The sequence below is a fragment of the Diabrotica undecimpunctata genome, chromosome 4, assembly GCF_040954645.1.
Source record: "Diabrotica undecimpunctata isolate CICGRU chromosome 4, icDiaUnde3, whole genome shotgun sequence".
Classification (NCBI taxonomy): Eukaryota; Metazoa; Arthropoda; class Insecta; order Coleoptera; family Chrysomelidae; genus Diabrotica; species Diabrotica undecimpunctata.
Genome location: NC_092806.1, coordinates 92,620,737 through 92,636,042, shown reverse-complemented (window position 1 = coordinate 92,636,042; position 15,306 = coordinate 92,620,737). Strand labels below are relative to the sequence as shown.

At 32.8% G+C, this 15,306-nt stretch overlaps 1 protein-coding gene across 2 annotated transcripts in view; it reads left to right on the top strand.

Moving 5' to 3' along the window:
- Nucleotides 1-15,306, top strand: part of beta-PheRS (phenylalanine--tRNA ligase beta subunit) — a 212,810-nt gene that overhangs the window by 83,524 nt on the left and 113,980 nt on the right. For both annotated transcript variants that reach the window (XM_072529913.1, XM_072529912.1), the window contains exons 6-7: nucleotides 522-697; nucleotides 1,874-2,162. In XM_072529913.1, the coding sequence (XP_072386014.1) occupies nucleotides 522-697; nucleotides 1,874-2,162 (465 nt within the window). The remainder of the gene's footprint in view (nucleotides 1-521; nucleotides 698-1,873; nucleotides 2,163-15,306) is intronic.

The window sequence follows — 15,306 nt, the reverse complement described above, 5'->3', positions numbered from 1 at the left end:
AATTAAAAACAAAGAATAAAATTGTACTACTTACCAAACTTTTAAACTCCAAAAAACAGAAATGACTAAGTATAATTAAACTAAAACTTCACACCTCGAACTATAAACCCACTTTCCAGATACTAGACAATAATGGTTATCTTGAAAACCAATAGTTACAGTTAACCTTTCAAATTACAGAAACACAGCTAATATAATGCCACTACTATTTTGTAGATGTCACGATGTAACGCATTTATAATAGTCAAATAAGCCCATAAGTTACACTTGCCCCAGAGTTACACTTACACCGGTTCACCTTAATTTAAAATTTGAAATTATAATAATTAAAGGTAGCAAGACTTGTTTTTTTATCTGTGGAATACACAAACCAAACGATATCAAACACATACCACTTTTTGTCCACAGCCGCTTCATTCAACCGTTGCGTACGAAGCATGCATGAATGAGTATATGATCACTATATGTATCTTAATATATTTATTTTTAAAATAATTACACACTGTATTTATATATTTTAGGCAAAAGTCGTTCTCGATACCATTGTTTGTATGTTTAGCCAGTATTGTTCTGATTCACACAGTATTGAGTATTGTGAAGTTATTAACCCTGACGGTACATCAGCATTATATCCAGAGCTAGAATACAGAAGTGAAAATGTCTCTGTCAAAAAATCTAATAAAAAAATCGGAATAAAGTAAGTCTGCATTGTAAATTTACAGTTTGTATTCTGTAGAGAATGGTAAATAACATAGTTGTATAGTGGTCTAATTCTCTTCTTCATAAGGCACGTGATTGTAATAATAATATCGTATGGCATTTTTGCAGAGGAGATCCTTTCGGATTATTCCGGCGCCAATTGCATCTTTAACCCTGTTTCAGGTAACTAGTATGGATGCACACTAGCTTAGGGGATCGATGGCTATAAGTGCTTTCCGAACCACGGGGATAGCTCGTATCATTAACTTCTCGTGGTTGCATTAAAACAATTACATTTGTATCCTTCCGTTTGTCTTTCTTTATTTTTAAGACAAAAGCATCTTCAACTTCCTGACCGCTTTTTCCTATTTTGTTTATTATATGATTTAACAAGCTATGTTTTTCTCTCAATAATGGTCCTGTAATTCGTAATTGTTTTTCGATCCTGATACTCTGTCGATGACATATTGAGTATTCTCACAATATATGCATTACTACGGCATTTAAATAGTCTTATTCCATTTGGTTGAAGTTTAAATTTCTTTCATTATAAAAAAATTTAATGTGGGTTTGCATTTAAGAACGGTATCACAAAACTTCTGACAATCAATATGATTATTAGAAAGGATTACACTACCTTTTCTATTTATCCTTGTTCGTAATTAAACCTTATGTCAAGTTTGTTTGTTGTCCGAGGATGATTTACGTTACACCGCGCCGGGCCATGGTATAGAGACAAATAACCTGTAACTCAAAGACAAGTAAGTACTCTTTTTTGCTGCACCTTTGGTCACCATATCATTGTTGCATATGTTATTGTTGGTTTTACCAATTTATTGTTGGTTATAAATTAAATTTAACATTTATGATTTTAAACGCCAAATTTTTACACGAGTGCGTCTAGCTACCATTAAAGTAGTCACCGCCTTTTTGGTTATTCCTTCTATCTGCTAATAATACCCCAAGGTATTTTATTTATAAGCAAGGAAAAAGTTCTTACCATGTACATCTTTAAATTCTTTATAAATATTATGTACAGTATGTAATTACTGAAGACTTTAGGTATACACTAAGTTGTCATTGTTCATATTACTATTTTTATTTAAAAGTGACCATTTTAAACAAATATGTATTGATTTCTTAATTTAGATTTAATTATTATTTTTTTTTGTAGTGAATCTCCAGAGAATATTGTTCATTTATTGTCTAAGATGTGTCTTACAACTGAGTTAACAAATAACTCAGATATTGTAAAAGTTACCATCCCTCCTACAAGGCACGATGTATTACACGCATGTGATATTTATGAAGACATTGCTATTGCTTATGGTTACAATAATATTAAAAGAACCTTTCCTAAAACAAATACTGTTGGCCAGCAATTTTCAATAAATAAGTTAACAGATTTATTAAGATATCCTATAGCTGAAGCTGGATTTACCGAAGCTTTAACTTTTACCTTGGTAAGAAATGCTGCAATAAAAAGAAACTAAAATATGTGTTATTGGTTACACGAACGGTATTTTCTAAATAATAATAATCTATTGAGATCTTTAATCGATTTGTCACTATGCGCCAGTTTAGTAGATAAGCATTTTTGTTTCAGTATTATTTCGTTTACACTTACGTGTTGGTAATTCAGTTGGTAAGTTTTCTTTCTATGAGTACATGATCTATTTGATTGCAATTGTCACAATTTGATACGTCATTATTGCGTGTTCCAAATCCAAACAAATTGGAGTATCACATCGTATGTATATGTAAAAAGTCTTCCTATCTTAATTTCTTGGACAAACAGAACATCTACTGCTTGTTCTACGTCGCTTAGGTCACAATCACAATTGATGTACCTCTGGTTGCTGATTAGCACGTAGTGGTCGACACAAGGAAGTCTTTTGTCTTTGTTGGTTTCGAAACTCAGAAATCAGCTGCATACCAAGTTCTTTTAAAAAAATTCGTCTTTTTAAATTAAATGTTTTGTATTTTATATATATATATATATATATATATATATATATATATATATCTACGGCATAAAGTGGACTCCGCCCATGTTAAAATTCAGGTTCAAGTGAGCTCCGTGGTCAAGTGGCCACCGATATACAGAGCTCACTTGACCATTCCATAATATTGGCTCTGTCGATTCGTCAACATGTATAGTTTCACAATTTTTAAAAATTTTGTGGAGCCCCTAAGTACCCCTGTATCATGCATGTATATCGCTTAGTTCACGTGTATATATTATAGGGGTCGTTCAGATCTTATTCCGTGTATATTGGAACCATACGTATATCGGTTTAAGTAAGCTCTGATAGTTTGGCAACTATGGGATTAAGCCGTTTATTTCCAGCGTATATTCTAAACGGTTCATATAGACTCCTTACTTTTGTTATCATTCATACGCATTACAGTATGTAACAGATATGTGTACTACCAAATACCTGTTTTTGGTAGGTACGTGCTTTTCTAAAAATAGATTTATAGATACAAAAGAATTTCATTACCAAGTTGAATGGGTTTTTTCATATGCGAAAATTTCCTAATGTATTTTGTTAACGTGAGTATGTCTTTATACGTTTTATTTAAGAATCCGGTTAATAAGAACTTCTTTTATTGTTTCATGATATCTTATATACAGCTTTTTTATTATTTTATTTCTTCTATTTCATTATTTTATTTTTTTCTGGATTCTATTTCTTATTATTCTATTTTTTAATTCTGGATAGAAGGTTATCTCAAAATAAATATTTAAGTGCTAAAATAGATATTTTTTTGTTAAAATGGGTAGTAGTGCACAAAAAAGGGAAGAATGATTAATTTTTCTAACATGAATTATACCACTTCACCAATATTACATATTTCTGAATGTTTTATCTCGTATTTAGGAGTAATATGTAATCAATATAAGTGGAGTTAGTGTCAAATTTGCAATAATCTTTATAAGTAATAGCTTACTGACTGTACTTTACATGTTCAGTTCACATAAATAAACCTTGTCCCTTCAAAAAGAGCGATTTGAACGGTAAAGTTAACTAAGAAAGTGTGATAAGTCTTGTACCACCCCACATGCACATAAGTTAACCGGTGTTTGCAGGCAAGAGTCCTCCTGGTAGATTTAAGGAAGATAACTACCATAAGGAAGTTCCGTTCGAGGGATCAGATGGAGAGGAGCAGCTTATTTTTGTTTGTATATCTTGCAGATGTGTTGATATAGCCAGTTTTTCCTTGATTCTAGTCATAAAATGGGCTGGTATTCGTGGAGTGGATGTCACGAATCTGGACTTTGTTTTTTTTGCTCTCTAGCTACTTATCTTCGGATATTAGGTGGATTGATAGCTACGATATTGTAGAGCTTATGTATGGATGTGAGTCTTAATATTCCCTGAATTAGGCTGACTAATTTATAACTAAATATTTTATAAGTTATTTAAATAACTATTTATAAACGGCATTTAGATTAACAAATACCACTCCTCCTTCCAAATACCTGATATTTTTCGTACTTCTCTTCGCTGTGTTGGGCAAGATTTAGTATTTGTGACATATATGATCTAACTTGTCATATATAGCCACTTTTGTCTTTTAATTTGAGTTTTTCTTCTATTATCGGTTTATATTAAGGATCATGTACAGAAGTATTCTGTATAGCTGACAAAATAAATAGATATATTGGCCGATAGCTTTTGTGGTCGTTGGAGTTTTTGCCAGGTTTAAGCAAGGCAACAATTTTGTCTTTGCTTTGCTTGTCTAAAGACTTTGGATATTAGCCATTGTTGTATTTTTAGTTCAAATTTTATAGTTTTGTGCTCAGATCCTCAGCCAGGAGCCGTAATATTGTTCATTATATAAGTGGATAGCGGATCCAAGCTCAACATCGTTAAAAGGTTCTCTCAGCTGACTGGTTTTGTTTTCTCTCATTATAAGTTTTTATGTAAAGTGGAGTGTCTTTATCTCTAGATATACTCTTAATATTTATACACATAATTAGAATAGTTGGTCCTAAAAAGCACCGATTTAACAAAAAACATATTGAACGGGTGATTTAAGAATTAACGATTACTTAATTATTCATTACCCAGGGTACGCCCGATTGCGGTGGTCTTATTAGTACTTCAATTTTCGTGAACGCTTCTACTTTAAACTTCATAAAAAATGACTAATCTTTCACTTTGCTGTTACTGTTATTTTAAGACGATATTTCGAGTCAGATTTGTATAGTAATACCTATAGTCAATATATAGTCTCTATAAGTAAATGAGTTTGTGGTATCGGTTACAACTCATATATATTGATAATGAGGAAATAAACAGGTTAAAATAGGTGTAGAAAATTTTACCTACATATATCGGCACCATTGTTCAGGAGATGGGTTTATCCCAGAGATCAAAGGTTACATACTTTTACAGGCGTATTCTAGGTTCTATTTATATATTTTTATTAGTAAAAAAGTGTATTTATAATAAAGGCCTTAAGCTATCTGTAGATTCCATGAATATTAGAATCTATGGAAATTAGCAAATTAAAAAATACAGACATAATTCTGAATGACCAACTTGAGACAAACAGTTATCCCCTCCTCAACTTATTCAGTTACAAAATATGACGTGTAAACGCATACCTGTTTAATTGTTAGATAAAATGAATTTCCATCAAGTAACGGTCGAATCTATCACTTACTAAAAGAGTACGAAAAGACCTGCTTATGCTTTAGAGTATGGGTACTTTAGTACAAAGTACCCTTTGCTTTTGCCAATTGCTTTGTCACTTTCTCAGCGATTTCTCTTTCTTTGCTCATCAATAATGTTCCCGCTCGATATAGTTATTCTAAGATATTCAGATTTCACTATATGCTCTACATTTGGCTTTATCTCCTATTAATTTACAACTACGACGAAATCTTTATAATATATCTGATGCATTGATATTAAAGTGGAGTAGAATACTTTGTAGATAATATTTATTTGTTTTGAGTATACTTATTTTACGACCTAGTACATAAAAAAATAAATACTTGTGTGCTCAGTGCTTTCTAAGTCTGTAAAACATAAACATGCTTCCATATTAGATTATACATTTATTAAGAATGTCCACTCTCTGAATTAAAGTTTTTATCTTAAAATATGACTGTGTCCCACAATCTTTCACAAAAGTTATTCTTTTCTAAAATTTTCTGAATAAGGTTCAATAGGTTTTTATATTTTGTTTTACGTTTTAATCTTTAAATCGGAGTTCATTTTTTGAAAAACTATAAACATGTGACAACAAATTGCTATATGAACGGCGTTATGCATCACTAGACCCAGCCCCAATTTCTTAAATTGTGGATTATGGCGCTTTCTGGTGGAAAAGAGGAACAACAGGATAACATCAGATGTAGACCAAACAAAAGAAATTAGGACACGCATTGAAATAGCACGTGCATTATTTTTTAAACTTTAAAAGTTTCTTTGTTTTCGAGATATAAAGTTCGAGCCTGAGAATGCTTCGATATTACGTGTTCCCTACTTTTCTTTATGGCTTGGAAGCGTGAACACTAAAACAAGTCCATCTGAATAAGTTGGCCGCCTTTGAATTTTGGTGTTACAGAAGAATTTTACGAATATCATGGATTCAAAGAATGTCAAACGTGGAAGTAACTAGAATGATAGGAAATGGGGCGGAAATATTATTAACTATCAAAAGACGAAAACTTGAGTACTTAGGACATGTGATGAGAGGGCAAACATACGCATTATTACAACTTATTATGCAAGGCAAAATCCGAGGAAAGCGAAATGTGGGAAGACGAAGAATATTCTAGCTTAAAAACTTAAGGGAATGGTTTGAATGCAGTAGTGCAGAACTTTATAGAGCGGCAGTCAACAGAGTCCGTATAGCCATGATGATTTCCAACCTTCGATAGAAGATGGAACTTAAAGAAGAAGATAGAAAAAGGCATAAACTATCTACGTAATAAATCCCATTAACCTGTTAGTAACGGATAACCAGATATATTTAAAAATATTAAGTACCTTTCTTTTTATTTTGGATTTTGAATTTTGCATAACTAGAGCAAGCGACTAATTTTTGTGTATTAGTTTTGGACCAAGCGCCTCTTGCGAGCGTTTTAATGATTGTAAATCGAATATTTGGCAACATATGTACATAAACGTGGTTAACAATGGTGACGTTGGCAACTTGTTGAGGCGTTTAGGTTAAGAAGTAGTGGCAGTTATTGCTTAAATTTTTCTATAATAGTCACATTACAGAAGAGCTAACACAGAAAGAGAATACTTAACAAAAGACATAACATTAAGTAAAATGCATGAATTGTATATTGAAGAAGCAGACAATGACCTTGTTAAATTTTCGTTTTACAAAAAAATGTTTTTAACACGATTTAATCTTCAAAGAAAAAAGTTGAAAAAAGATACTTGTAGTAGATGTGATTGTTTCGAATTAGAAATTAAAAATTGCGCAGATAACGAACAATTAAGCGTTAAAAAAAGAAAAAATGTGCACTTAGAAGAAAGAAAGCTAGACATGAAGATAAGCAACGATCAACCAGAAGTGGAAACCTTTTGTTTTGATTTAAAGAAAAACTCTTCCCCTTTCGAGAATTCTAATAAATATTGTATATTATAAGCGTCAATTATGTATTTACAACCTTGGTATCCATAGCGCCAAGGATAAAAAAGGTCATTGTTATATTTGGATAGAAGGTGAAGCTGGTCGAGGAGCCCAGGACGTAGGCATTTGTCTTAAGAAACACATTGAAGAAAATGTTACTTCTGCAAAACATGTAATTTTGTGGTCAGACTCTTGTGGCGGCCAAAACCGCAGCATTAAAATAGTTGATTCTGAAAATGATTTTGGAAACTCATCCTACCATTGAAAAAATTACATTACGCTATTTCTTTCCTAGTCATAGCTTTTACCCAATGGTAGTGATTTTGGAGATTTTGAAAATGCCCTAAAATTTCAACAACGTTTATATACCGTTGATGATTACCTAAACGTGATGAAAAAATTCTGTAAAAAGAACCCACTAGTAGTTCACAGAATGAAAAAAGAAGAATTCGTCAAGCTAAGAAGAAATACAAGCGAATCAACAGAAAAGACCAATTTAATAGATCTTGATAAAATATTAAAGTTAACAACTACAATTTCGTAAATATGGAACACTTTAAATATCTTAGATAAATAATCACGGTTAATAATAATGCCACTAAAGAAATACAGATCCTAATTTAAACTTTTTACCTATTTTAATACATAGATGCTAATCATGGACAATGACTAAAACGGATAAGGAAGAACTACGAATATTTGAAAGGAAAATAATAGGAAAATTGTTTTAACCTCATTATCATATCGCTACAAATCCGTATAGAAGAAGAACACATACTTAATAAAGAAAGCTCTTATAACGATATTGTTTAGGCAAATAAATTGCTTAAGGTAGATCGTACACATGCATAGACGCCAAGATGTCAAACTTGTAAAACTGTTATGGAAGGAAGTTAGCACAGAAGAATACCACTTGGGCGTCTCAGTATGCAATGAAGAGAAAACATCCAATCATATCTCAAAAAATTAACATCGTGAAGGTTCTTCTCTGAATCCCATAACAAATGGCTAATCTTTTACTTTTCATTAAAAATTTAAATTTTAATAAGTCACGTAAATAACGTTTTAAAAGTGCCTTTCCTGAGATAACTTTTTTTAAGCCTGGTTTGTTTGATTACATGTAATTGATTTGATAGTCCCCAACAGATGAGTATTGACTATAGGTAGGATAGCAGGTAGTTAAACAGGCATGTGTTGATAAATATGATGAGTCGGTAGATAGTCTCATTATTCCTAAATCTGACCTCATGTTACCTTCCCCCTTCATTTGTGGAAGTCCTAAAGGCATTTTTTCTCTTGGGGCATCCTCCCAATTTAACTTGGCAATGTAGTTATTATAGAGCCTTTAGATATAGCCAGCGCAACTTTAGCATTGAGATTTAGCTTCTTACACGACGTTGTTGTCTTTATATATGTGTTTGGCCTTGGCATTAGTTCCGTTCGGTATTGGTTAGTACGCGGACCTTTGTAAGTCGGAAAATACTTCTGATGGCTTTTCTAGCGATCCTGATCTAATTAATACCTGAGTTTTACGTACATTGTTTTGTTAGCGTTCTGGCCACATATCCACACATTAGCACTGGTTTAATCACTGTTTTATATATCCTGATTTAAGAAAGTCGTATTAGACCTCTGAATTTAAAAGTATTATAAGAGTTATATATACATCAGTTAGCTACCTGAATATTCCCTTTTATTTCTTATGTTACAACGTTATCTACGATATCTAAAATGTTGCAATCCTTTAAAATTATATGGGTCTATTGTTACGTTATGCCCTACTCTACGTCACCTCTTTTGTATGTTAAAGAACATTTATATGCTTTATTACTGACAATTAGACCGTTTTTTTTATGCTAATATCATTATTTTATAGTATTCTAATAATTTATGGATTAAATCCGGATAGCAAATTGATATTCTTCACTTTCTCGGAAAAATAATATTCTAACACACAAAATCCTATTAAATTGCCAAAACCTTCCTTGCATATTCTATTCACTCATGAGGGGCACCAGCAATATCAGTACCATAATAAGGCGTATAGTACTGGACTGGCTAATCTTTGGAAAATGGGAAGCATGAGTTTTAATGTTTTCGGGACTGCCATCTGTTAGCGGAGAGCAGAGATATTAGTACCAAGTTAATGCATATAGTAATCGTTGCTGGAGCTTTATTATTATTAAACAACACTATATTTTCTAGTAAAATCATCATGACTTTACAGTAAGACAAATTTTCGAACGTTGGTTATGGAAACATCATGTACATACCACCAGGTTCCCTATGTCGATATCCAGCAAAATCGTTGTAATAAGGAGACGGCAAACAAAAATCCAGAGATAAAAATATGCACCAAGAAAGTCTGTTTTATTCAACAGTCGAATAAACTACAGATTCTTGATTCAAATAGTCAAAAAATCAATAAACAGCTTAGTAAAATAGAAATAACGCATATTTAAGATGTAATCCATTAACGGGCCAAGGTACAAAGCACTCCTGGCATATGCTAATGATATGGATCTCATAAGAAACTCTCTCCGGTCCGCAAACATCTTTAACAAAGTGCACGAAAAATGTTTCACTTAAAATCAACGAAATGAAAACCGAATACAAGCGAATCAACAGAAGAGACCAATTTAATAAATTTACAACAAACATTAAAGTCAACAACTACAATACATTGATATTTATGTGGCAATCAGCTGTAAAAGTCATTGCCTTTTTCGTGTCGTATCGTATTTTAGCATATCATATTTTGAGTGAAATTGATCCAAAATGCGTCTAATAATATTAAGTTTTTAAAACAGCTTTCCGTTTATGCTCATTTGTTCACCTTTTGTAAAACAGACTGTGTAAATATAAGGGATTTATATAATCTTTTCATTTCGTAATCTTTTCGTTTTATAATTATAGTTCTCTTGCTTTTATTTTCTATGGTAATACATATATATACCCAATTCAAAAGGGAGAAAACCTGAGAGTTCTAAATTAAACAGAAACATTATTCTCTCTTTCTCCTTATATGTTATATAAAGATCATCGTCATCGTATAGTCAGAACGGAACAAGATTCTATTGCCTTTTCTTCTTTTTGTCTTCCCTTTCCTATTGAAAATACAGCCAGGTAAATGACGTTTTTAAAATTTATGTCAATATTTCTGAAGTGCCTTTCCTTGGATATTTTTTTTAAGCCCAGTTCGTTTAATTACATGTAATTGATTTGATATTCCACAACAGATAAGTATTGATTGTAGGTCTCATTATTCCTAAATCTGACCATATGTTACCTCCTCCTTCATTTGTGGAAGTCTTAAAGGCATTTTTTCTCTTGGGGCATCCTCCCAATTTAACTTGGCAATGCAGTTATTATAGAGTCTTTGGATAAAGCCAGCGCAACTTTAGCACTGAGATTTAGTTTCTTGTACGACGTTGCTATCTTTATATATGTGTTTGATCTTGGAATTAGCTCTGTTCGGTATTGGTTAGTACTCGGACTTCTGTAAGTCGGAAAATACCTCTGATGGCTTTTCTAGCAATCCTGGTCTAATAAAGAGGGTTATATATACATAAACATCAGTTAGCTACCTAAATATTCCCTTTTATTTTTTATGTAACAACATTACCTACGGCATCTAAGACGCTGCAATCTTTCAAAATTATATGGCTTTATTGTTCCGTTATGCCCTACTCTCGATCCTCTCTTTTGTATGTTAAAGAACATTTATTTGCTTTTCTTATTAGTGACTATTAGACCATCAGTCAGACTATCAGTCAGTCCCACGGATTCTGGGGGGGGGGGGGCAAAATTCTGACATAATTCATAAAAATTCATAGAAATGGAATCTGAACTTGATAAAATCAATTGGGACATTGTTGGAGTCGCTGAGGTCAGAAGGAAAGAAGAAAGCCTAACCACTTTAAAATCCGGTCACATTTTCTATCATGTCGGAGACAACTATGGGAATGGAGGCATTGGGCTCTTTATTAATAAAAAACTAACTGAGAATATCATATCAGTAAAAGCAGTTTCCACAAGAGTTATACTTGCAAAATTACAACTAAACACCCGTTACTCCATAAAGATCATTCAAGTCTATGCACCAACATCGAGTCACGCTGACGAAGAAATAGAACAGTTCTATGATGACTTGTACACAGCTGTTTCAGAAGACCAAGAACATTTTACGGTAATATGTGGCGACTTTAATGACAAAATAGGAATAAGCACTGACCCAGCTGAAAATGCCCTTGGAAATTTTGGCACACCAGGTAGAAACGAAAGGGGCGAAATACTCTTAAATTTCCTATAAGAAAACAATCTATATTTAATGAATAGCTTCTTCTATAAGAAGATCCATAGAAGATGGACTTGGAAGAGCCCCTATGGTAAGACAAAAAATGAGATCGACTTCATCATCACTGACAAAAAACATATAGTCAAAGATGTTACAGTCTTAAATCAATTTTCGGTTGCAAGCGATCATAGAATGGTCCAAGCAACTGTAGAAGTCAATATTAAGCAAGAAAGACTGAAGATGATAAAAAGTAAAAAATTCAAACCTTGGATGCGCCCAACGAATGAACTTGAGTTTGAAAAATATATCACCAGTAACTTACTCAGAAATACAACAAGAGAAGACATAAGTAACCTAAACGAAGAAATAGTAGATACATTAACACAAGCTCAGGAAAAATTTGGCCCTAAACATGGAAAAGAACAAAAAAATAGTAATGAAACGAAACAAAAAATGGAAGATCGTAGAATACTGAGAAGTGAAGGAAATGTTGACTCACAAGATATACACAACATAAATAAAGAAATCTCTAAAGCCATCAGACGGGATATTAGATAATACAACAACGAGAAAATTATAAAAACTATAGAAGACAACAAAAGCATGAAAGCATTGAGGAGAAAAATAGAAAATGACAAAAAAGAAATCTTCCAACTTAAAGACAAAAATGGAAATATTATCTCAGATAGACCAAGCATATTACATATAGTGGAAAGTTTCTATGAAACATTATAAAAAGTCAACTTATTCCAGAGCTCATCGAACAACCAATACAAAAGGTACATAATGTAGGATCGGAGGATATACCAGATATATCACGAGAGGAAATTCAACATGCCCTCAAAAATATGAAAAATAATAGAGGTCCGGGGGAAGATGGTGTAGTCATTGAAACAATTAAACTAGGAGGTCCACTTTTGATGTCCCGAATCCAAACACTTTTTAATCTATGTCTGCATAGTGAAAACATTCCAAGTAAATGAAAAAATTCGGTTACAATCATCCTCCACAAAAAAGGGGATAAAGCAGATCTCGAAAACTATAGGCCAATTAGTTTGCTTAACTACCTATACAAGCTCTTTACTCGAATACTGACAAACAGATTAGAAGCAAAACTCGATTTCTATCAATCAGAAGAACAGGCAGGATTTCGAGTGGGACACGGAACAAACGACCATTTGCAATGCCTTAAAACTCTAGTTGAAAAGTCTATCGAATATAACAGACCCCTTGCTCTTATCTTTGTCGACTTCCACAAAGCATTTGACACAGTCGAAACAGTTGCTATCTTAAAAGCACTATCAGAATGCAGAATATATCAAAGGTATGCAAATATTATTCGAAATATATACGACATGCGACAAATGCGACAACAACCGTTAACCTCCATTGCACTGAGAAGATAAAAATTGGCAGAAAGGTGCGACAGGGAGATACCTTGTCGCCAAAACTATTTATAACAGTTATGGAGTACGCATTTAAAAGGCTAGAGTGGGAATCAAAGGGTATTAGAATCGATGGAAAGATATTCAATCATCTCAGATATGCCGATGATATTGTTCTCATAACAGACAACTTAGGAGAAGCCAGAGTTATGCTACAACAACTACAGCAAGTAACCCAGAAAGTCGGTTTAAAAATAAACTATGGAAAAACAAATGTGATGACCAATATCGTCCCCAATGAGCTAATAGAAATCAAAAAGTCGCCCATAGAACTTATAGAAAAATATGTGTATTTGGGTCACAAAATAAGGTTAACGCGAAACCAAACATGCGAGCTACTCAAAAGAATAAGTCTGGGTTGGGCTGCATTCGGAAAAATGAGAGACGTATTTAAAACAAATATACCGATCCATTTAAAAAGAAAAGCTTTTAACCAGTGCGTTCTACAAGTCCTCACATACGGAGCAGAAACCTTAACTCTCACAAAAACATCAGCCGAAAAATTGAGAAGGACACAACGAAAGATGGAGAGATAAATGCTTGGAATAAACTTAAGCAATAGAATAAGAAACGAGGAAGTTCGTAGAAGAACCGGAGTGGAAGACATTATCGAACATATTACAAAAAACAAAAAAGGAGATGGACAGGACATGTTGCAAGAATAAAAGACAACAGTTGGACAAAAAAATTGCTTGAGTGGAGACCACGGGCTGAAAAGCGAAGCCGAGGAAGACGACCTCAAAAGAATCATGACCAATTGGATACCAGAGGCGCAGAACAGAAGCAGATGGAAAAGTCTAGAGGAGGCCTATGTTCAACAATGCACAACTCAGGGCTGATTGATGATGATGATGATGACTATTAGACCGCTTTTTTTGCTGCTACTAGCATTATTTTAGAGCATTCTATTATTTAATTTATGGATTAAATCCGGATAGCAAATAGATATTCTTCACTTTCTCGGAGAAATAATATTCTAACACACAAAATCCTATTAAATTGTCAAAACCTTCCTTGCATATTCTATGCACTTATGAGGAGCAGCAGCAATATCAGTACCATCATAAGGCGTATAGTTCTGGACTGGCTAATTGTTGGATAATGAGAAGCATGAGTGTAGCAGTTTTAATGTTTTCGGGACTGCTACCTGGTATCGGGGAGCAGAATTATCATTACCGAGTTAATGCATATAGGAATTGTTGCTTGAACTTTATTATTATTAACCAACACTATATTTCCTAGTAAAATAATCAAAAATTTACAGTAAGAAAAATTTTTGAACGTTGGTTATGAAAACATCATGTACATACCACCGGGTTCACTATGTCCATATCCAGCAAAATCCTTGTAATAATGATACTGGAAACCAAAGATGAAAATATGCTCCAAGAAACTTTGTGTTATAAAACAGTCGAATAAAATACAGATTCTCGATTCCAATAATCAAAAAATTAATGAACAGCTTACTAAAATGGAAATAACGCCTATTTAAGATGTAATCCATTAACGGCCCAAGGGACAAAGCACTCCTAGCATATGCTAATGATATAGAACTCATAACTCTAATAAGAAACTCTTCCGTCCACAAACTTCAATAAAGTGAAGAGAGCACAAAAAATGTTTGACTTAAAATCAACGAAATGAAAACCAAATACAAGCGAATCAACAGAAAACCAATCAACCAATTCAATCAATTTAGAAAAAACATTAAAGTCAACAACTACAATTTCGAAAGTATGGAACACTTTAAATATCTTAGATCACTAATCACGGTTAGTAATAATGCCACTAAATAAATACAGAGCATAATTCAAACTTCAGACCTATTTTAATACATGGATGTGAGTCATGGAGAATGACTAAAACAAATAAGGAAGCACTCCGAATATTTGAAAGGAAAATAATCAGAAATTTTTATTTAACCCCATTATCATAACTACTATTTAAATGGGAATAAGCCACAATTAGAGTTTAAAGTTAGTTTATTGACGTTTCAATTTCCACTTCGGAAATCATTCTCACTAATGTTTGTATTTTGAGAACGATTTCCGAAGTGGAAATTGAAACGTCAATAAACTAACTTTAAGCTTTAATTGTGGCTTATTCCCATTTAAATAGTAATTACTTTAAAATGCCACGAGAAAATAGCTTCAGAACTCATTATCATATCGCTACAAATCCGTATAGAATAAGAAAACATACTGAATAAAGAAATCTCGCATAACGATATTGTTCAGGAAAATAAATCCCTTAAGG